At 37.5% G+C, this 22530-nt stretch overlaps 1 protein-coding gene across 3 annotated transcripts in view; it reads left to right on the top strand.

Moving 5' to 3' along the window:
- The window catches only part of GRK4 (G protein-coupled receptor kinase 4), a 78336-nt gene that overhangs the window by 48013 nt on the left and 7793 nt on the right, over positions 1-22530 (top strand). For all 3 annotated transcript variants that reach the window (XM_005304081.5, XM_042855532.2, XM_042855533.2), the window contains exons 9-14: positions 2472-2662; positions 15602-15639; positions 17677-17766; positions 19470-19678; positions 20675-20812; positions 21602-21739. In XM_005304081.5, coding sequence (XP_005304138.2) covers positions 2472-2662; positions 15602-15639; positions 17677-17766; positions 19470-19678; positions 20675-20812; positions 21602-21739 — 804 coding nt within the window. The remainder of the gene's footprint in view (positions 1-2471; positions 2663-15601; positions 15640-17676; positions 17767-19469; positions 19679-20674; positions 20813-21601; positions 21740-22530) is intronic.

Genomic DNA, 22530 nt, shown 5'->3' with positions numbered 1-22530 from the left:
TGATAAGGGTAGCCACTGTTCTGTCTGTCTCTGAGAAATAAAATATGTAATATTGAATCTCCCTCATGTGGGATTTATATGTGAAGGAATTAGAGGCTGGTTCAGACTTCATTTCACTTGGTAGTTGCATTTGTCTAGTGGGACTAGCAGGACACCTTAAAGACCTGTCTACATTGCAGATATAAGGTTATAACATGACTGACTCTGCATTTGACTTTTGCCCCTATTTGACACACTATTTCTAATACTGTGAGTGTATCATGTGTCATCCCTACTTACAGTCAGGGCTGGAATGGGATTATCAGGCTGCAACTTGGTTCTAACCTAGTTTTTCTGTTGCATAGATGCATCAGCCTAACCATCTGTACCTCTGTTAGCCAGTCACTTTATTGCCCAAGATTTTGTTTAGGAAGATATCTCAAAGTTTATTTGCTTCATGTGCGAAACAATCTTCTGTCTTGCTGCACCTTGAGGAAACAAGAAATAGCTGAGTTCCCCAAACATGCACAGACATTGGGTATATCTACACTACCCGCTGGATCGGTGGGCAGCGATCGATCCCAGCGTATGTCGATTTATCGCATCTAGTCTAGACGCGATAAATCGATCCCTGAACACTCTCCTGTCAACTCCTGTACTCCAGCTCAGTGAGAGGTGCAGGTGGAGTCAACGGGGGAGTGGCAGCAGTCGACTCACCGCAGTGAAGACACCATGGTAAGTCGATCTAAGTTCATCGACTTCAGCTACGTTATTCACGTAGCTAAAGTTGCGTAACTTAGATAGATAGATTCCCCCCCCTTCCCCAGTGTAGACCAGGCCATTGTATAGCACCTGGGCAGGATGAGGAATATGAATGAGACACAGTTTTGTTAGGAAAATTGCCACTGCCCAGGTACATTGAATAGGATTCAGTTTAAAACTGCCTTCTGCATTTTTAAATATTTCCACAGTTTTGCTTCACATACAGGATATGTCTAGGCTAGAGATTTTACTGGAAGTTAATCAACTTCCAGTTAACTCAAGTTGCTTAACACCTTTGTAAATGCTAATTAAGACTCACTGAATTCTAGGGTAAGCCACAATGTTTTGTTTCCTGGAACAAATATTTGTAGTGTTAAGTCATTTAATTGCCAGTTAACTTGAGTACCAGCCTCAGCAAGAATTCTAGTTTAGAAATAGCCACAATGTGTCTCTCTAGTCTTACCTCTTGTCACACAATCCTGCCACAGGTACTAGGCTTCCTTCTTCAGTTCTGTGGTCTGGAACAGCATCCCTATATTTCTTCATCTCATCAACATTTTATTTCTTAAAGCACATCATCTCTTCTTGTTTGTGGCTCTTAGGGTATGTCTACACTGCAGTTAGACACCTGCAGCTTGCCTGTGCCAGTTGACTTGAGCTGCAGGGCTGTTCCATTGTAGTGTAGTGAACTTCCATGTTCAGGTTGGAGCCCAGGACTCTCCCACCTGTGCTCCAGCCTGAACCTGGAAGTCTACACTGCAATGAAACAGCCCAGGAGCTGCAGGTTTTTAATTGCAGTGTAGACATACCTTAAGTGTCTGGGTATTGGCTTTATAACTGAGTGTTTCACTTTCTTTTACCATACTGTCCATAGTTCACTTCTTGGACAATGTATGATCTGTGTTTCTGTTTGTATTGAATTTTAATCAAACATTTTAAGATGTATTTTGTATGCAGGATGCTATACAGACTCCTGTGGCAGTTCTGATGTAGATTTTTTCCCACTTTGTATTATTATTTTGTTTGTCTCCTGCTACCCCTCTGGCTTTTTCACTTCTCTGCCTGCCCTGCTGATGCCTCATTCTGGATACTGTGCCTCCAGCCAACCAATGAGAGGAGATACTATGCTTGGCTTCATGCAGCTCTTCATTTCACTGTTAGAGGGTGCTGTTATCAAGAAAGGAAATGACTATTCTAGTGGCTAGAGTAAGGGACTTGAAGTTGGGTATTCTGGGTTATATATCTTGGTGTGTCATTGACTCTGTCTGACTTGGGGCAATTTACAGCCTCTCTGTGTGCTTCTCTAAGTCTCACTTTTTACAAACAGTGATTATGCATTTCTAAGTGTTCATGGAAAGGTACTCTGTGTGCAAGTTATCTTCATCCATGTGGACTGAAAACGGAAGGGCATAGCCATTAAGAGATCCGATATCTGGGGTGGTGTTTCAGGGGGCATAAGCCATTCTCCTGTACAAGTTTTCATCATACTGTGGTCTTGGCTAATAATCAGTTTGGACTCTTTTGCCCCAAAGTTAACAATGGTGATTGATTGTGGGTTTTCCCCGTACACTCTGGGAAATTAAAATGGCTGGTTGTCCGAAACATAACTTTAGCAGGGTTAACCTATTGCTTAATTGGCTGATTATAAAAGTACTATTTACTGACTGAATTAGAAAGAAGGGATGAAATTGGGGATCATGAATGAACCAACAAGTATTTTTTGTCTTTAGGTTAGTTTATCCTACACCTATGAGACTAAAGATGCCCTATGTTTAGTATTAACCATTATGAATGGAGGGGATTTGAAGTTTCACATTTACAACATGGGAAATCCTGGCTTTGATGAAGAAAGGGCTGTTTTCTATGCTGCAGAGCTCTGCTGCGGCTTGGAGGACTTACACAGAGAGAGAATTGTTTACAGGTAAGTGTTAACTGCAAGAATGTATGCCTTGAAACTTGTCAACTCTGCATGTTTGCATATAGGATTAAATTGACTTTTCTTGCTTCAAAGCTGTTAGGTTATTTTGTATACCTATTTCTGTGTGCTAATGATCTATTAGTTCCATTGAATTGTGTGGTGGTTTTTTTTTTTCTGACTGTAGATTGGAAATGCTGTTTCCTAGTCCCTCTTCCGTTAAAATTCTTATCCAAAAAGTCTGTGTACACTTAAAATAAGCATCGATCCATGATTGACTATAAAATAACAGAAGAATTCTCCCTGGAAAATGATGAGTGTCAGGGACATAGCAATATTCAGATGTGGAGAGAGGAGATCCCTGCACGTACAAATTCAGTGGTGGTGAATGCTGTACAAAGAGGGAATGCCCCTTGCCATGGCACCCATCTAAAATATATGTCTCATAATCCATGGCAGCCTCTCTAGCCCAGGCTCTGTCTCCCAGAAGACTTTTTTTTATTAAATTAACTGAACCATCAAGATGTGCATAGACCATAACTGAATAACCATGTGACTTTATTGTTATGGTCTGTGTCTAACCTCTACTGTACATTAGATGCATTGCAATGAGTGAGGAGCAACTCAATTGTAAACACTTTGGGTTTATTTGTTCTGTAAAGCACCTAGTATAACCTGGGCTTGTGAGTGTGTGCATAAAATTATAAAAAATTGAGACTCTTTTCCTCATAGATAAAATGTTGGGAAAGGAGAAGACATTGAGACATGCAAAGGTCAAATTACTTGCCCAAGGTATTACAGAAAGTCAATGGCAGAGTCAGAGATAAAATCCAGGTCTTTCAGACTTGCGGCTTCAATACAAAATCATCCTTCTTCCCTTAATCTTACTTTTAATTTGAAAGTACTTCAATTTTCTTTCTTTAATAGTATATAACTATTGATGTTTCTTCCATACTGGGTTAGTGTCTATCATAACAATAATTAAAAGGCTTTTCTACTGTCTATATCTGTACTAGTGTGTTTCTCGGTTAATTAAGAAGCAATATGCCAATTATTCATAAACAGCATTTGATTCCTTTTCCTTTTTTAAATGGTTTGAGTGAAATGAGCGTTTATAGAAGTGGATGACAGTTGCAGTAGCTTTCACTAGTTGCTGAGCAAGTTTTAAATTAAATGGTAATAAGTCAACAGGATCAAATGGTATTCTCTGAAGAGTTCTGAAGGAACTCATGTATATAATCGAAGAACTACTAACTGTGGTATGTACCCTATTACTTAAATCGGCTTTCTGTACCAGATGACAGGAGGGTAACTAATGTAACACTGTTTTTTTGTTTTTTTTTTTAAAGGTTTGAGACGCAATCCTGTCAATTACAGGCTGATAAACTTAACTTCATTGCCAGACAAATTGGTTGAAATGATAATAAGGAACAGAATTATCAGACACATATTAACATTATATTTTGGGGAAGTGGCATGTAAAAAGAAATCATGCCTCACAAGCTTACTAGAATTCTTTCAGGGTATCAATAAACATGTGGACAGGGTGATCCAGTTGATATAGTGTAATTGGACTTTCAGAAAGCCTTTGACAAGGTCCCACATCAAAGGCTCTTAAGCAAAATAAGCAATCGTGGATAAGAGGAAAGAGTAAAGGTGATCTCTCATGGATCAGTAACTGATTAAAAGTTAGGGTTAAAACAAATGTTTGGTTAAAACAAAAGAATAAATGGTCAGTTTTCACAATGGAGATTGGTAAATAGCAGGATGCCCCAAGGATCTGTACTGGGACCAGCGCTGTTCAACATATTCATAAATGATCTGGAAAAGGGGGTAAACAATGAGGTGGCAAATTTGTAGATGATACCAAATTACTCAAGATCGTTCACTCAGAGCTGATCAAAGAGTTACAAAAGGATCTCACAAAACTGGGTGACTGGGCAACAAAATGGCAGATGAAATTCAATGTTGATAAATGCAATGTAATGCACATTGGAAGACATAATCCCAACTATATATACAAAGTGATGGGGTCTAAATTGTTACTACTCAGGAAAGAAATCTTGGAGTCATTGTGGATAGCTCTATGTGCTGCAGCAGTCAAAAAAGCTAACAGAATGTTAGGAACCATTAGGAAAGGGATAGATATTAAGACTGAAAATATCATAATGCCACTGTATAAATCCATAGTATGCCCATACCTTGAATACTGCATACAGTTCTGGTCACCTCATCTAAAAAAAAAATACGTTAGAAATGGAAAAAGTACAGAGAAAGGCAACAAAAATAATTAGGAGTATGAAACAACTTCCATATGAGGAGAGATAAAGACTTGGACTGTTGATGATTTAGTTGGGGATTGGTCCTGCTTTGAGCAGGGGGTTGGACTAGATGACCTCCTGAGGTGCCTTTCAACCCTGATATTCTATGATTCTATGTTTAGTTTAGAAAAGAGATGACTAAGGGGGATATGGTAGAGGTCCATATAATCATGAATGATGTGGAGAAAGTGAATAACATAACACAAGAACCGGGGTCACCTAATAAAATTAATAGACAGCAGGTTTAAAAGAAACAAAATGAAGTACTTCACACAACGCATAGGCAACCCATGGAACTCATTGCTGGGGATGTTGTGAAGGGTCAAAAAAGAAAGGTCCATCAATGGCTATTAGCCAAGATGGTCAGGGATGCAACCCCATGCTCTGGATGTCACTAAATCTTTGACTGCCAGAATCTGGGACTGAAGGACAGGGATCACTCTATAAATTGCCCTATTCTGTTCTTTCCCTCTGAAGCTTTTATTACTGGCCACTGTCAGAAAGGAGGATACTAAACTAGATGAACTAATGGCCTGACCCAGTAAGGCCAGTCGGATGTTCTTTTCCACCCAAATCTGCAGGTACATATTAATCCTAATCTGCAGCACTCTGAGTCATAGATCGGGCACTGTTAATTGTGCCAAATTGTGTAGTGGTTTCTGAGATGACCATAAGAAGCGAGCTAGGCTGAGACTGTCAAACTCATTTCTGTAGTGCTGCCACCTCAACAGGGCCTGTGGCTGGATCCTTTAACTCAGGGCTAAATAAAAAGCTGTGGAGACTTGATTAGTGTTTGAATCTAGTTTGTTAAATATTAACATAACCTAAAAGAGATTGAGCCCTACCTGCTTGTTGGATTCCAGTTTTCTATTTTCTGTTAAAAATTTTAGAATCTTGTAAGTTCTTGCTTGAGTCTGAGCCCTCTCTTTCCTTATGCAATATAATAAATGATGAGATAGAAATTGATGAACTAAGTGCTTCTTAGAGACATTAGTCTCACAAAGCTGTCTGAAATTCAACAACCATCTCATTCTTGTGCAGTACACCTCTACCCCAATATAATGTGACCTGATATAAAATGAATTCGGATATAACGCAGTAATGCAGTGCTCCGGGGGGGACGGCTGCGCACTCCGGCGCATCAAAGCAAGTTCGATATAACGCGATTTCACCTATAACGTGGTAAGCTTTTTTTGGCTCCCGAGGACAGCGTTATATCGGGGTAGAGGTATACCTCCAGAATATCACTGCAAATAACCCAGAATAAAGTTACATCCCAGTCAGAAACCAAAACTATTCTGTTATTGCTTTCTGCACTTCTTCATATGTAAGGGAACCAATGAGCAGAGATAAGTACACATCCATATATTGGATAATTTGCACACATTCAGGAAAAAGACTTATGTTCAGTCCTAATACTTATACCATCTATGCAGCACAGTGTAAGACTTTTGTAAAGCAGTCCCTGCCTAATATGTAAATGGTCAACAAAGTGGGCATTTGGAAATAAGGTCTGAGATTCAGTGATCCCTGAGGAATAAAACTAGAAAATATCTGGATGATATTATGACTATTATGTGGACTCTGTCAAATCTCTCTCTCCCTCTTCAATATAAAATGGTCAGTTTCATCTAAAGCAGAAAGAGGTTTGTTCTTTTGATATACTGTACCTGTCAGGGAAGAACCTACCACTAAAAAATGTTAATTGATTAGTGTTTTCAAATGGTTTTCTTTATAGAATCAGGAATATAGTAATTGTAATATCTGATTATAGAAATCATGTAGAAAAATAATCCGGTTCCACAGCTATGTTCAGAACATAGGTCACTTGCATTTTGTGGTGATTAAAATCCTGTGTTAATTCTTGAGCTTTCTGATTTCTTAATAGAACTGTATCTATGTGGAAATGGTGAAGCCTAAAACTTAAGGCAGTCAGTTTGAAAAATGTATACAGATAATTTGACTTCCTCCACATAGGATTTGGTGGACAAATCCATAATCCTCCTAATGTAACTTGATTTGGTTTTCAGTTGAGTCCAGTTTGTTTTTTTACAAATTTGTTTTCTTTTCCAATAGCAATAATTAACATGCTCTACCTCTCTACACTTTCCTTCAGCACTGAAGGTTCTCTATTGCTGTTAGCTTTTAAAGCTTTTTAAATAATATCTGAGAGTAGATCTGTTAGATTATCATTATGTTGACGTAACTCCAACATGTTTTGAAAGAGGCTTTTATTTTCCTTAGGTCAAGTTCAGAGGGAAAGTTTGAATGGTGACACAACTTTCTTACATATTTAAACTTTAAATCTTCTGCTTACATTGATTATTATACACAAAGACATCAGTAGTCCAATTTCATAAAATCTATTTATCTTTCTTAATGCTTTTTCTGCCTTAAAGATCCCACAACTCTTTACAAACCATGATTCGGACCCTGAAAGAAATGGCGTACCCTCAACTGTCATGGATTTAATTGGTAGTTCAGGATGCTCAACACCTTGTAGAATTAGACAATTAATTCATAAATATTTTTCTTCACTCATTTGTCATCTAGTATTGTGCTGACTATTTGAGAGAGCTTGAATCTTCCACTCTCTACAAGTGAATAATCCCTGAAATGAATCAAATTGAAATCAGTAGCATTGCCTTGTTTAGGAATACATACCTAATTGAAAAAAATCATCCTCTTTTTAGATAGTGGACTGTGCCCACTTTATTTCAATAATCTATCACAAGAATTTCCCAGTGGTGGCTTGTACTTGGTTGGGACAGGAGGAATGTTCATCAATAGATTTATTAAACAGTGCGCTCCTCATTTAGCTACTTGGAAAGCATTGTGGAGGCCATTAACTGTTAACTTAAGCTCCATTCTTAACACACAATAAAACTGCAACATTTTTCACTTTAAAAACTTTTCAAGAACTGACTTGAAAACTGGAACAGGATCAAGATTGTAATCTCTTTGGGACAGGGATTGTCATTTTGTTCTGTGTTCATACAGTGCCTAGCACAGTGGGGCCTGATCCATGACTGGGACCCGTAGGCACTCGGATAATACGAATAATAGTAATGTTATGTTGTAGTCCAGACTGGTTTTATTGCTGTTTATCTAATATAATTATCTCAGGCCTGACTTTCCAGAGCTTGTGAATTCTTGTAGCTTCTGTTCACTTTAAATGGAGTTCAGTGAGGGTGCTCAACACTCTCTTAAAATTGAGTTCCTCAGTGCAGATGGGCCCATAGTGTGCAATGGAAGAAAACTGAACTGATCTTAACACATTTTGCTTAACCAGAATTGCTCTCAGACCCATACAGCAACTTGGAGTGCCAAATTTCATTGTTTTTTGTCCAGAGTCAATGTCTACACACCTCTGGGAATGATTCTAACTTCAATTGCTATTGCAATTCCTTCAGGAAGAGCCGAAAACGTTGTGGTGTTCTGTTAATTTCTTAATCTCTAAAGTAGCAGCATTAACTTGAACCAATATAATTTTCTTTATTAGGACACCTTGCTCATCACCAATGACAGAATGAAATTTTTTTTGACTGAAAGTCATGGTTTTTTGGTGGGGGATGAGGGGGTTGGCAAAAAAATGCAGATTCACTAACACTGAAACTCAGCAAATTTGTGTTGACTTAATCCAATTGTTTTCATTTCAACAATTTCCAAATGAACACTTCAATTTCTTTTATTCAATTTCCAAATAACTTTATATTTTAAAATAAAATATGTTAAATGGTCAAAATTGAAATGTTTTGGGTTGAACAAAATGTTTTGTTTGGCCTGAATCAAATTATTCTTCAGATTTTTTTTTTCTGGAATTGTTGGCAAACTGTAAAATCCTTTATTGCCATAGCTCTACCATTAAGAAGAGTCACTGGACTTAATTCTTCTCTTTTTTACACCAATTTAGTTTCATCTGTTCCAAAGAAGTTAAACTGATGCCAGTAAGGGACTAGAGAGTGAGGCCTACTATTTTGATATTAATATTGTTGTCAAGGGAGCTACAGGGGCCCATTGTGTTTTAAAGGACAGCCCAGAGTGGGAGGAGGGCACTACCTGCATTGGGAATGAGCATGCTTGGTGGCAGCTTGTGAGACTCTGCATAGCATATCACAGTAAGTTGTTGGCATGTAAAAGCAAGCTAACAGCCAAGATTAGGCAGTATGAAGCTGTTCTGACATTTCCTGCCTAGATAAGGGTGATCGGATTTTTTCCAAGAGAGAAATCTGTACTTACGGAAAAGAGGGTTACAACTTGCTTCCTTTTCTCTCCTACTGTCCCACTCCTGGTGCAGCATAGTAGGGTTACAAGCATCTTTGAAGTAGGATTATGTGCCTGGGAAGGAGCGGGGAGAGAGCTTTTGTAAACAAGACCAGGAAGCTGCACTAGCCCTCAAAGAGTCCAGGTTTTCAAGAGTATCTGTCTGTCATGCTCATGGAAGAGGAAGGAAACATGGCAGTATGTGACTAGCCTGTTGGTAGCTGGTCCCTGCACTTGATAACCTAGTGTCCAGCCTTGCTGGCTAGCAGCTCTTGCAGCTGGCCAGAGTCTTCAAGGGGTTACAAAAACTGGGACAGAACTCTGTTTTGAAAAACATACATGCACAGACCCTGAAAACAAGGACATTCCTGGTTTTCCATTTAACCAGCAGCCCAAGAAGAAAAAGCACCATCAGGCCAAGGGACCATTGACAGTCCCAAAGTCCAATATCTCGCAAACCACCAGGCCTGGAAACTCATCTTAGGCACCATTTAACACCTGGATTGTAGCTCCAGTAGTTCTTAAGCTAATGGCTGTCAAAATCATGCCAGAAATTAATTACTGTCCCCATTAAGCAACAGTCATTGCTATTAAGCATGGTTAGGTTTTAATTAGTTCCCTGGGAGTTGTCCCAGTTAGGCAGAGAGTATTGTGTTTAGAATTTACATGCCATAGTTTACTCAAACAGATTTGAATTCTTAAAATAGATTAGATTTTTCAGCCTAAAATTTATGCAGTCTTTTAAAAATATTCGTAACTTTCTCTATATGAAACAGAAATGCCTTCCAAATCTCTACCTTCTGACCACCATTATCTTTGTAGTCTCTTAAATCCGTGGTTTTCAACCCTTTTTTCATTTGCGGACCCCTAAAAAAATTCCAAATCGAGGACCCCTTTGGAAATTCAACCGGTGGTGCACGGGCCCTTACCACAGAAGTCTTAGACTTACAACTGACTGAACCAAATGTAACTATAAATGTTGCATGTGCTAGGCATGGCATTTGATGCAGTGTGAGAAAAGGCACTAAACTGTGGGCTTCTATGGTAAGGACAGCACTTCTGGGTTTTGACCGGCAGGTGGGGGTATTCATATACTTTTGATTGATCAGAAAAATGGAATGTCTTTTCTGGAATTTGAAACTTTATTTTCACCGTTACCTTTCACGGATCCCTTAGACATCATCTGTGAAACCCCAGGTGTCCATGGACCACAGGCTGAAAACCATGGTTTTAAATCACATAGTTTTAATCCTTTGCCACGTGTTTGTTTTGAATCTTCATTTGCTTGGAGAACAATATTGCACTGACTAATCTGTTTTGTTGATCTCCTAAATAGTCTCATCTAGCTGATCTCACTTGTTAAATACTCAGTAAAACTTGAACATGAGCAAATTCACGTCACCATTATTCTAAGAATAATGAAATGAAGATGTATTGCTAAGAAATGGGTTAATTTATGAATATGAATCTTGAAGTGTTACCAGATTTAATTTGATCTAAATGGTTCAATGCATCTTTTTCTTTTATTCAGAAGTGTCCTTATTTATTACAATTATTCTTATTACAAATTTGTGCTCTGTTGATATGGTTTTAGATATTATCTTTTAATGAGAATTATACCTAATTAAGTTTTCTGTTTTAGTTTGTGTGTTGTCTTTATGCTATGAAAAGTGGACTCAATTTAAAACATAATTTAACATTTTATGCCTTTTTATAAATCTTTTTTTTTTTAATTGGGAAGATCTTTACATACAGTTTAACAATGGTATTTAAGGCAAGTGCAAAACATACCATGGTTAAATACAGAATTGCAACACAAAATAAAATTCTTTGCTATTTTGTATACTCAGTAGGGCTGTCGATTAATTGCAGTTAACTCACGCGATTAACGCAAAAAAATTAATCGCGATTAAAAAAAATTAATCATGATTAATAGCAGTTTTAATTGCATTGTTAAACAATAGAATACTAATTGACATTTATTAAATATTTGTGGATGTTATTCTACAGTCTCAAATATATTTATTTCAATTACAATACAGAATACAGTGTACACTGCTCACTTTATTTTTTATTACAAATATTTGCACTGTAAAAATAATAAACAAAGAAACAGTATTTTTCAGTTCACCTCATACAAGTACTGTAGTGCAATCTCTTTATCGTGAAAGTGCAACTTACAAATGTAGATTTTGTTTGTTTGTTACATAACTGCACTCAGAAACAAAACAATGCAAAACTTTAGAGCTTACAAGTCCACTCAGTCCTACTTGTTTAGCCAATTGCTAACACAAGCAAGTTTGTTTATATTTACAGGAGATAATGCTGCCCACTTCTTATTTGCAATGTCATCAGAAACTGAGAACAGGCGTTCACATGGGACTTTTGTAGCCGGCATTTACATGCCAGATATGCTAAACATTTGTATGCACCTTCATACTTTGGCCACCATTCCAGAGGACAGGCTTCCATGCAAATGACACTCATCTAAAAAAAATGCATTAATTAAATTTATGACTGAACTCCTTGGGGGAGAATTGTATGTCTCCGGCTCTATTTTACCCGCATTCTGCCATGTATTTCATGTTATAATAGTCTCGGATGATGACTCAGCACATGTTCATTTTAAGAACACTTTCACTGCAGATTTGACAAAACGCAAAGAAGGAACCAATGTGAGATTTCTAAAGATAGCTACAACACTTGACCCAAGGTTTAAGAATCTGAAGTGCCTTCCAAAATCTGAGAGGGATGAGAAGTAGATCATGCTTTCAGAAGTCTTAAAAGAGCAACACTCTGGTGCGGAAACTACCGAACCCGAACCACCAAAAAAGAAAATCAACCTGACTCAGATGATGAAAATGAACATGTGTTGCTCCACACTGCTTTGGATTGTTATCGAGAAGAACCCGTCATCAGCATGGATGCATTTCCTCTGGAATGGTGGTTGAAGCATGAAGGGACATATGAATCTTTAGTGCATCTGGCATGTAAGTATCTTGCAACGCCGGCTACAACAGCGCCATGAGAACACATGTTCTCACTTTCAGATGACATTGTGAACAAGAAGTGGGCAGCATTATCTCCCGCAAATGTAAACAAACTTGTTTGTCTGAGTGATTGGCTGAACAAAAATAGGATAGAGTGGACTTGTAGGCTCTAAAGTTTTACATTGTTTTATTTTTGAATGCAGTTATTTTTTTGTCCATAATTTTACATTTGTAAGTTCAACTTTCATGATAAAGAAATTGCACTACAGCACTTGTATTAGGTGAATTGAAAACTACTATATCTTTTGTTTTTTACAGTGCAAATATTTGTAATCAAAATAAATATAAAGTGAGCACTGTACACTTTGTATTCTGTGTTATAATTGAAATCAGTATATTTGAAAATGTAGAAAACACCCAAAAATATTTAAATAAATGGTATTTTATTACTGTTTAACAGCACGAGTAATCACAATTAATTTTTGTAATTGCTTGACAGCCCTAATACTCACTGTTCAATTTTCTTAATTTAACAAACTCAAATACATTTAATGCAAAACTTGCTAATACTTTCAGAAGAAAAAAATCCTTCAGATAGAAATTAAAAGGTACAGTGACTAGAGTGAAATCACTGTAAGCTACATGGACACTTTTCAAAGACGCCATAATAGAGGCCCAACTTAAATGTATACCCCAAATTAAAAAACACAGTAAAAGAATTTAAAAAGAGCCACTGTTCCTTAACAACCATGTAAAAGAAGCAGTGAGAGATAAAAAGGCATCTTTTAAAAAGTGGAAGTCAAATCCTAGTGAGGTAAATAGCAAGGAGCATAAACACTGCCAAATTTAATGTAAAAATGTAATAAGAAAAGTCAAAAAGGAGTTTGAAGAACAGCTAGCCAAAAACTCAAAAGGTAATAACAAAATGTTTTTTAAGTACATCAGAAGCAGGAAGCCTGCTAAACAACCAGTGGGGCCCTTGGACGATCAGGCTACAAAAGGAGCACTTAAAGACGATAAAGTGATTGCAGGGACACTAAATGAATTCTTTGCTTCAGTCTTCACGGCTGAGGATGTTAGGGAGATTCCCAAACCTGAGCCGTCCTTTGTAGGTGACAAATCGGAGGAATTGTCACTGATTGAAGTGTCATTAGAGGAGGTTTTGGAATTAATTGATAAACTTAACATTAACAAGTCACCGGGACCAAATGGCATTCACCCAAGAGTTCTGAAAGAACTCAAATGTGAAATTGCGGAACTATTAACTATGGTTTGTAACCTGTCCTTTTAAATCAGCTTCTGTACCCAATGACTGGAAGATAACTAATGTAACGCCAATATTTAAAAAGATCTCTAGAGGTGATCCCGGCAATTACAGACCGGGAAGTCTAACGTCCATACCGGGCAAATTAGTTGAAACAATAGTAAAGAATAAAATTGTCAGACACATAGAAGAACATAACTTGTTGGGCAAAAGTCAACATGGTTTCTGTAAAGGGAAATCATGCCTTACTAATCTATTAGAGTTCTTTGAAGGGGTCAACAAACATGTGGACAAAGGGGATCCAGTGGACATAGGGTACTTACATTTTCAGAAAGCCTGTGACAAGGTCCCTCACAAAAGGCTCTTACGTAAATTAGGTTGTCATGGGATAAGAGGGAAGATCCTTTTATGGATTGAGAACTGGTTAAAAGACAGGGAACAAAGGGTAGGAATAAATGGTAAATTTTCAGAATTGAGAAGGGTAACTAGTGGTGTTCCCCAAGGGTCAGTTCTAGGACCAATCCTATTGAACTTATTCATAAATGATCTGGAGAAAGGGGTAAACAGTGAGGTGTCAAAGTTTGCAGACGATACTAAATTGCTCAAGATAGTTAAGACCAAAGCAGACTGTGAAGAACTTCAAAAAGATCTCACAAAACTAAGTGATTGGGCAACAAAATGGCAAATGAAATGTAATGTGGATAAATGTGTAGAGTAATGCACACTGGAAAAAATAATCCCAACTATACATACAATATGATGGGGGCTAATTTAGCTACAACTAATCAGGAAAAAGATCTTGGAGTCATCGTGGATAGTTCTCTGAAGACGTCCACGCAGTGTGCCGCGGCAGTCAAAAAAGCAAACAGGATGTTAGGAATCATTAAAAAAGGGATAGAGAATAAGACGGAGAATAGCTTATTGCCCTTATATAAATCCGTGGTATGCCCACATCTTGAATACTGTGTACATATGTGATCTCCTCATCTCAAAAAAGATATACTGGCATTAGAAAAGGTTCAGAGAAGGGCAACTAAAATGATTAGGGGTTTGGAACGGGTCCCATATGAGGAGAGATTAAAGAGGCTAGGACTTTTCAGCTTGGAAAAGAGGAGACTAAGGGAGGATATGATAGAGGTATATAAAATCATGAGTGGTGTGGAGAAAGTGAATAAGGAAAAGTTATTTACTTGTTCCCATAATATAAGAACTAGGGGCCACCAAATGAAATTAATGGGCAGCAGGTTTAAAACAAATAAAAGGAAGTTCTTCTTCATACAGTGCACAGTCAACCTGTGGAACTCCTTGTCTGAGGAGGTTGTGAAGGCTAGGACTATAACAGCGTTTAAAAGAGAACTAGATAAATTCATGGAGGTTAAGTCCATTAATGGCTATTAGCCAGGATGGGTAAGGAATGGTGTCCCTAGCCTCTGTTTGTCAGAGGGTGGAGATGGTGGCAGGAGAGAGATCACTTGATCATTACCTGTTAGGTTCACGCCCTCTGGGACACCTGGCATTGGCCGCTGTCAGCAGACAGGATACTGGGCTGGATGGACCTTTGGTTTGACCCAGTATGGCCATTCTTATGTTCTCTACCTATATTGGTATCAGATTCAAGTTCAAAAAATTAATGTAGCTGAAAACCCAATGTTTCATTGAAAATAAGCTACATTATATTTTTCCTGAGGAGTATCTGCTTTCCAAGGAAAAGTCAACTTTTCTGTCAAAACACTGAACACCCAGGTCTTGCCTAAAATCTTTTTCACATATTTTGATGTGTATGGGTTTAGATTTTTCCCCCATCCCCCAAAGTCAACATTTTCCAGGGAAATTTTGTTTTGGATTCATCAAAGTCTTCTGCAGGGAAGGGGATCAGTTTCTGACAATTTCTACTGTAAAACTTCTTAATCTATAGTTCATCAGGTTGTTGTTTAAATATGTATTATAAACAATAAAGTTGCAAAACTTGAGATTCTTATAGTCTCTTCACACTTAAGTCACGGTTTTCTACGGAAAGCAATTTTGTAGTTTCTGCAAAACCCACACTTGATAGTGGCTATAATTTTCCCTTTTAAATAACTGGCTTTTTGTTTTGTTTGCTTTGTAGAGACTTGAAGCCTGAAAATATTCTCCTTGATGACTGTGGTAAATAAACATAAACTTCTTGGCACGTACACTAAAAATGTATAAATGTATTCTGAGTACAGTGCAAAGATATTTAAGGTGGTTTAGCAATTTCTCTACAATACCAGAGACATAATTAATAAAATATTAGCATGCAAGTGTGCTTATATGAGTGGAAAAAAGATTGACTATTCTTGCTTTACCGAAAGTAATAGAACACACTGCAATTTCATTCCTTGATTCTTTCAGACAGCTTTTAGCACTGGATCTAATGTGGCTAATTGAGGTCTTCATGGGGTTGACTGGAAGACAATTTTACCTGAATTCTGCAAACAAGAATTCATACAGGCATGCACAGTAGTACAGAATTCCCTCAGGAGTAAAAGACTTGGTCTGAGACAATTACAAAATGGGGCATCATCGTCTAGGATCTTCCACTTGTGTGCTAATTTATATTTGATATTCTTCATTTTTATCAGTTGCTTCTAAATGCTCTATGCAAAATTATGTAATATTCATACTACAGTTAAGCTTAGAGACCCCCACTGAGATTGCCCTACTATTCTAGGCACTGTACAAACATGTATGAAGACACTGCCCCTGTCCTAAAAGCTATCAAAATGTGTTTTCTTTATCTTATTACTAAAGCTGATTGGAAATTTGCCATTTAAATGATTTTTCCAATGGAAAATACAGTTTCTACTGAACTGATTTTTTTTTGTGGGGGGAAAATTTAGATTTTTTGCCTGATTATTTTGATTTTTTTTCTCGCAGCACAAAAATCAATTAGTTTGTTAGGAATAGAGCCAACCCAAATCAAAATATTTTGGTTTGTTGAACTGAACCAAAATATTTAATTTTGAGTCAGTTCAACATTAAATTTCAACTGCCTGCGGTGACACAGTATCTCATGAATGTTGTAGTTTGGGTAATTTGTGTTGCTCCCATTTTTCCCTATGGAATGGGCTCCCTGGGTGGACTCTCTCCCCTGATGCCCTGTGGTCTCCCCTCTCACCAAGCAACGTGGTGCCTTATGGGAGTTAAATGAGTGTAGTGTATTATAGTAGACGTAATCTGATTAGAGAGCCTGGCCTATGCAGAGGAATAAGGGCATGACACATCTGAATTACAACTTCTTGAGGCATTGCAGAACCATTGACTGATGCAGTTTAATGTTGAACTGATTTGAACATATTTAATTTAATTAAATTTAATTTTACACTTTCAAAAATTTTTGATTTGGAACTTGTTCTTTGAAACATTCTGATTCAGTATGTGAAACAAATGTTGAAATATCAGAATTTCCTGTGGGATGGATATTCTACTTTTCACTCTGTTCTAGTTATTACAATGTCTTTGAGAGGAAACTGATAATTTTGCATAATCTTTCTCACATAAAGAATGAAATGGAGCAAGCTCCAATGTTCTACTAAGAAGTCAAGAAGCTTAATACAGTATAATAAAGACTTAAATATGATACTATATTGCCATTATTGGCTGCTGAATAAACATAGGAGTTGAAATGGAAACTCAGAAAGCCTATTCAGCCTACAGTCATGTTTTCATGTGAAGTATTCTGTACCATGCTCAGCCACAAATTTCTTGTGTGAATTTGAGCATATCAGTTCTGTGCCTCATTTTTTCCAATTTGTAAAATGGAAGGATAAGACGACACAAAGATGTTTTTTGATTAAATTGATTAAAGAGCTTATGGCTATGTCTCTCAGGGGTGTGGAATTTACTTCAGGATAACTAAGTCTGTCAGGGGTGTGAAAAATCCATACCCCTCAGAGATGTAGCCATACTAACCTAACCCCCCTTATAGACCAGCGCTAGGTAGACCAAAGAATTCTTCGGTTGAACTAAATACCACCTCTCGGGGAGATATACTACCTATGCCCATGGGAGAAGCCCTTCTGTCTGTGTAGGTAATGTCTTAGCTCTAATAAGTGATTTGTTGGGATGGAGGGTGAAGGATACTATGGAAATCCCATATATTTTAAAATGCTAATACTTCATTCCTTGTTGAATTTGTGTAATTAATTTCAATGTAAACAGGACACATCAGGATTTCAGATCTTGGATTAGCTGTGCAGATCCCAGAAGGAGAAACAGTCCGAGGGCGGGTTGGAACAGTTGGATACATGGGTATGTAAAATGCCTGTAGCTAGCTAAACCATACTAGTGAGGTCTATTACACTTGCTTAAGTATAGGTGACTCTAGAATACAGAATCATACTGGGTTTGATTTGGTTTTGGGACAGTATTAGTGTGAAGAAAAGATACAGTATGTGAATAGGTGTGTCATGCTGTCTGTAATGGCTCACAACCGTGAGTTCCAGCCTTAGGGCAGACTGTCAAAAAGCAGGGTAGAAACCCCAATCTGATTGTATATTATATCATTAGATTTCACCAACCCAGTAACAAGTGTGAACTACTAACATACTAACCAGTCTTACTATGCAGTCACAGACAGTCCCCTTGGGCATTCCAGTCTATCTTGTCACGCAGGCAAGCTGGACTATGTGATAGATGGTCATTTTATACCAAAAATCACAAAATTCAGCTTACTCCCGGTCCCAAAGGACTAGTCTCTTACCTCAGGTCAGTAGTCTTTGGGCTGAGATCTGAGTACAACGCCTGTAGTTAATCCTGTAATAAACTAACTAAAGATTTATTAAATAAGAAAATAAATAAGGTGGTTTTTTTTTAACAAGGTTAAAAAACATATGTACACAAATGAGTTAGTCTTAGGGTTAAAAAGGTACTATAAGCTTCTATAATAAGCAGCTCTATATGTCCGGGCTGGCCCATGCTAGACAGCATGGGGATCTCTTGCTTATGTTTATGAATATTTGTCCCCGAGAGTCCAGAAACCATCAAAAATCCAGTTTCTCCTTTTCAGGGATTTTTACCCCCCTCTCTCCCCCACCCACCCACCATAGAATCCAAGCTGATAGGATAAGTGCTCCTGCACATAACCTCTTCATGGGTGGGTGGGGAGAACAATTGACAAAGTCTTTGTTCCGCAGTGGCCCACTTGGATTCAGTAATCCTTCCAGATGGCCAGGAAATAACACCTGTTGGGGTAAATTAATATTTCGCACATGGTAATGATTGTCTCCTGACTGTGGGGAATTTACAGTCTTAACAAACGTTTGTATAGTTACAGAGAAAACGTTTAAACATTACCCTAATTACATGGGATACAGATATAAGTAGGATTAATACATGCAGCATCCCACAACCATTCCATAAAGTCTAAATACATTGTTATAACTCTAATATTTATTTTGATAATGCTAACAAACAAGTAAGCAAGAATGGTTTCCAGCGATGCATTTGAAAGTGTTCAATGAGGCCTAGGCACCTTGGCATGAGCTGGCACCTGGTCTGCCAGCTTCACAAGGTCATGTTTGATAAAATTACAAAATTAAATTTTAGATGTAGCCATCTCAGAAAGTTAATTATTCTGGGTAAAATTTTCAAAAGCACCTAAATCTCATTGACATTGTTTGACTCGAAGCTCCTAAGTGCACAAGTCACTTTTGAAAATGTGGCTTGGACTCCTAAGTCACTTAGGTGCTTAGCTTGTGAAAATTTTACCTTCATTTAAAAAATGACTTAAGGATCATATTGATCTAGAAAAGAAGCAATTAAGGACCTACAGTTAGCTGAGCAAAAGAGTCCTTAATATGGGTATGAGGACTTTCTGTAATTCTGGACATCCACTATTACTGTACAGTCTGTTTTTAGGAGAGTGCAATGTTAGCTTAGTGGATTTGTTTTACTGATCAAATAATGGAAAAAAACTAAAACACATTAATCTTTCTATTTTTTATTTTTGGTAGCTCCAGAAATCCTCAACAATGAAAGGTATACATTCAGCCCTGACTGGTGGGGTCTTGGCTGCCTAATTTATGAAATGATTCAAGGACAATCACCATTCAGGAAGCGTAAGGAAAAGGTCAAACTGAATGAGATAGACCGAAGAGTGAAGGAAGACCAGGAAGTGTACTCGGACAGATTCTCAGAGGAGGCAAAATCCATCTGCAGGATGGTGGGTGAAGAGACGTAGAGGTTTGGAAATTAAATTTCTAACACTCTTTAAAGAGCTGAAATTTTAAATTTTAGTGTCTTTATTTTGTTGGAAATTTTTCATAATTCAGGTGACATGGCTTAGGTGACCTACATAGGTCGTTTTCATCTTTTTTTGTGATTCAACTATTGATATGATAGAAGTCCATAAACAGTTCCATGCTGTTGTTGTCAGACTTAGGAACTGAGGACTTCTCTTCATGTTTGTTGCGTTGTAACTTACAAAATGGTGTACTTTATAGATGTCGTAGTCCATATCCTCAAGCTAAACCACAGTTTGAACGTAGCATAACCAAGGGCAGAGTTAAGCCATCTCAACAGAAAAAAAAATGGGATTTAATATGGGGAAGATGTGGTAGAAAAGCAGCATATTAGTTCTCTTGTGTAAAGAAAAAGACCATGTAATAGGACAGCTTGGTTTTTTTACCTTTATTGACTGGAGTAAAATCCAGTTAAATTTGGTAGATAACATGCATTTACACAGTTGAAGAGTTTTTTAGAAAAATAATATTTATAATATATATGTTTGTTATGGTTGATTTATAAAAATATCTTGTCTAGAGTTACTAACATACAGAAACAATTTTAGATCTGCATTTGAGGAAAGCAAGATATGTGGCAAAGCATATATGATCACCAAGTATATAAACATAAGTACATAGAGATAACTTAGCAGCTCATTAAACTATGGGTAGAACCTATAATAATTAAAAAGCAGAATGTTTGTAACTTAAACTGGTCTAACGAAAATACTTTAATGCTCTTAAGCCACATATTTCAGATTTCCAGTTCTTTAAAAGTTAACACTTTGGTACAGCATTCAATTGCAGATTTCAGTAAGCAAAGGAGCCAAAAAAAAACTATATATATTTTTCTATTGAAAAATACTGTATAGATAATTTTTAAAAGGGCATATATAAAAGACTAATCCAGTGATATATTTACTATTTCTGTGCAGTTACTTGCCAAAGATCCAAAGGAACGATTGGGGTGCACTGGAGATGGAGCTGCTGCTGTAAAACAGCATCCCATTTTCAAGAATATTAACTTCAAGAGACTGGAAGCAAACATGTTAGAACCTCCGTTTTTACCAGATGTAAGTAGATGAGACAGATGTATCTAGTACTTAAAAAGACACAATATACTTCTATGTTAATTAAATCAATTTGCACTGGAAAATAGGAAGGGTGTGTGCAGAAGCTAGTTATTATCTGCAAAGGGGGTTGAATAGGGAGGTGGCAATATTTGTAGATGATTGACCTGAATTTTGTGCAAAGACTTAGGAGAGCCCTGTCTCCAGAGAGTCCTGACAAAATTATTTAAATAGGCAACACAATGCAAATGTAATTCAGTGTTGTCTAATGATGATATTTAGCTGTTTATATGACACTTCCTTTTGTAAAGGGTTTTGAGACCCATGTCCCAAGTACAGCTCGAAGGGGCTGTGAAGTTGGTTCCCCAGCTCTTTAAATCACTACTTCCCCTGCCCCTGACAAATGAAGGTTGGGCACTGAGAAACTTCCCTGGGATTGGGAGTCAGTGGGCAGAGCAGGAGTCAACTGCCACAGCCTCAGGATGTGAGAGGGACCAAGTTGCTATAGTACTTCCTTTCTCTGTCAGGGCTCCCCCTGGGTCCTAGTGACCATTAATTTTGCTGCTCTTGGTTGCATGCAACCCACCGGGTGTCATTTCATGACCCCCTATAGGTCTCACACCACTTGTTAAGCAGTACTAGTCTAGAGGGTATAGTAGTATCCTTTTGGTGTTCAGGTAAATAAATAGAGAATAGGCAACAATGTGAACCTAAGATATATTTTTTTAATTGCCCAGTTTTCTCTGAAAATAAAAATTCTGTCAAAGAAGCAATCATTGTTTCATATTGCAGCCACGTGCAGTGTATTGTAAGGATGTCTTGGATATAGAGCAATTCTCCACAGTAAAAGGAGTGAACCTGGATACTACAGATGATGACTTCTATTCCAAATTTGTTACAGGTTGCGTCTCAATCCCTTGGCAAAATGAGGTACTGTACTTTGAACAAGTCCTGTTTGTGTTAGTGTAACAATAATGAACATTAAAAAATACAAAACTGTTTAACTTCCTTAACCGGGCTTTATGATGAAACTTCCTTTTTACTTCAGGCATTTGCCCCAGAATGTTCCCAACTAACAGCCCCATTGACAATTTGATAGGAGCCCAAGGACCATACTTAACTTGCATAAAATTGAACAGATGGAAGCTGAATCACCCTATGCTTTAGTGAATGCTGCCCAGAAAACAATAGCATCCGCTACAATGAACACACTTCTTGTTTTGATCCTGTCTCTGAAAGATTTCTAATATTATCATTCAAAGCAGTGGGACCTGAATGAGTGCCATTCAAAGTACAAAAAAAAAATTTACTCAACGTTAGCTGTTATTACAGGGGTCTCAAATAGATCATACCTGTGTATTCATGTTGAGAGCAGCCAGGAGCCACAGTGTAGAACTCTGTGGTCTATCCTTGCTCTAGGTTTTCAGAACAAGCAGTTATTACTTTAATCAAACATTACTAGATATTGCTTTCTAAATAAGTATTCCAAACTGACTAATGAATGAATTCATTTAGGACTATGTATAGAGTTAATTCCCCCTACCAATGTGGCTGACACACTGGATTGATTGTAATTAATGAGATGGCATATCCAGCTTCACCTACTCCAGGTTAGGCTGCCCTGAAACAGAAGATGGGAGAAAGAGATATCCATGTTTATGTATTGGCATGGATTAAATCCAGTTCAAGAAGTTGTGCATGTTGCAGTTTGGGCAATGGAA

This window comes from Chrysemys picta, chromosome 5 (assembly GCF_011386835.1).
Source record: "Chrysemys picta bellii isolate R12L10 chromosome 5, ASM1138683v2, whole genome shotgun sequence".
NCBI lineage: Eukaryota > Metazoa > Chordata > Testudines > Emydidae > Chrysemys > Chrysemys picta.
The sequence above is the reverse complement of the archived record's forward strand: the minus strand, read 5'-3'. Positions and strand labels throughout refer to the sequence as shown.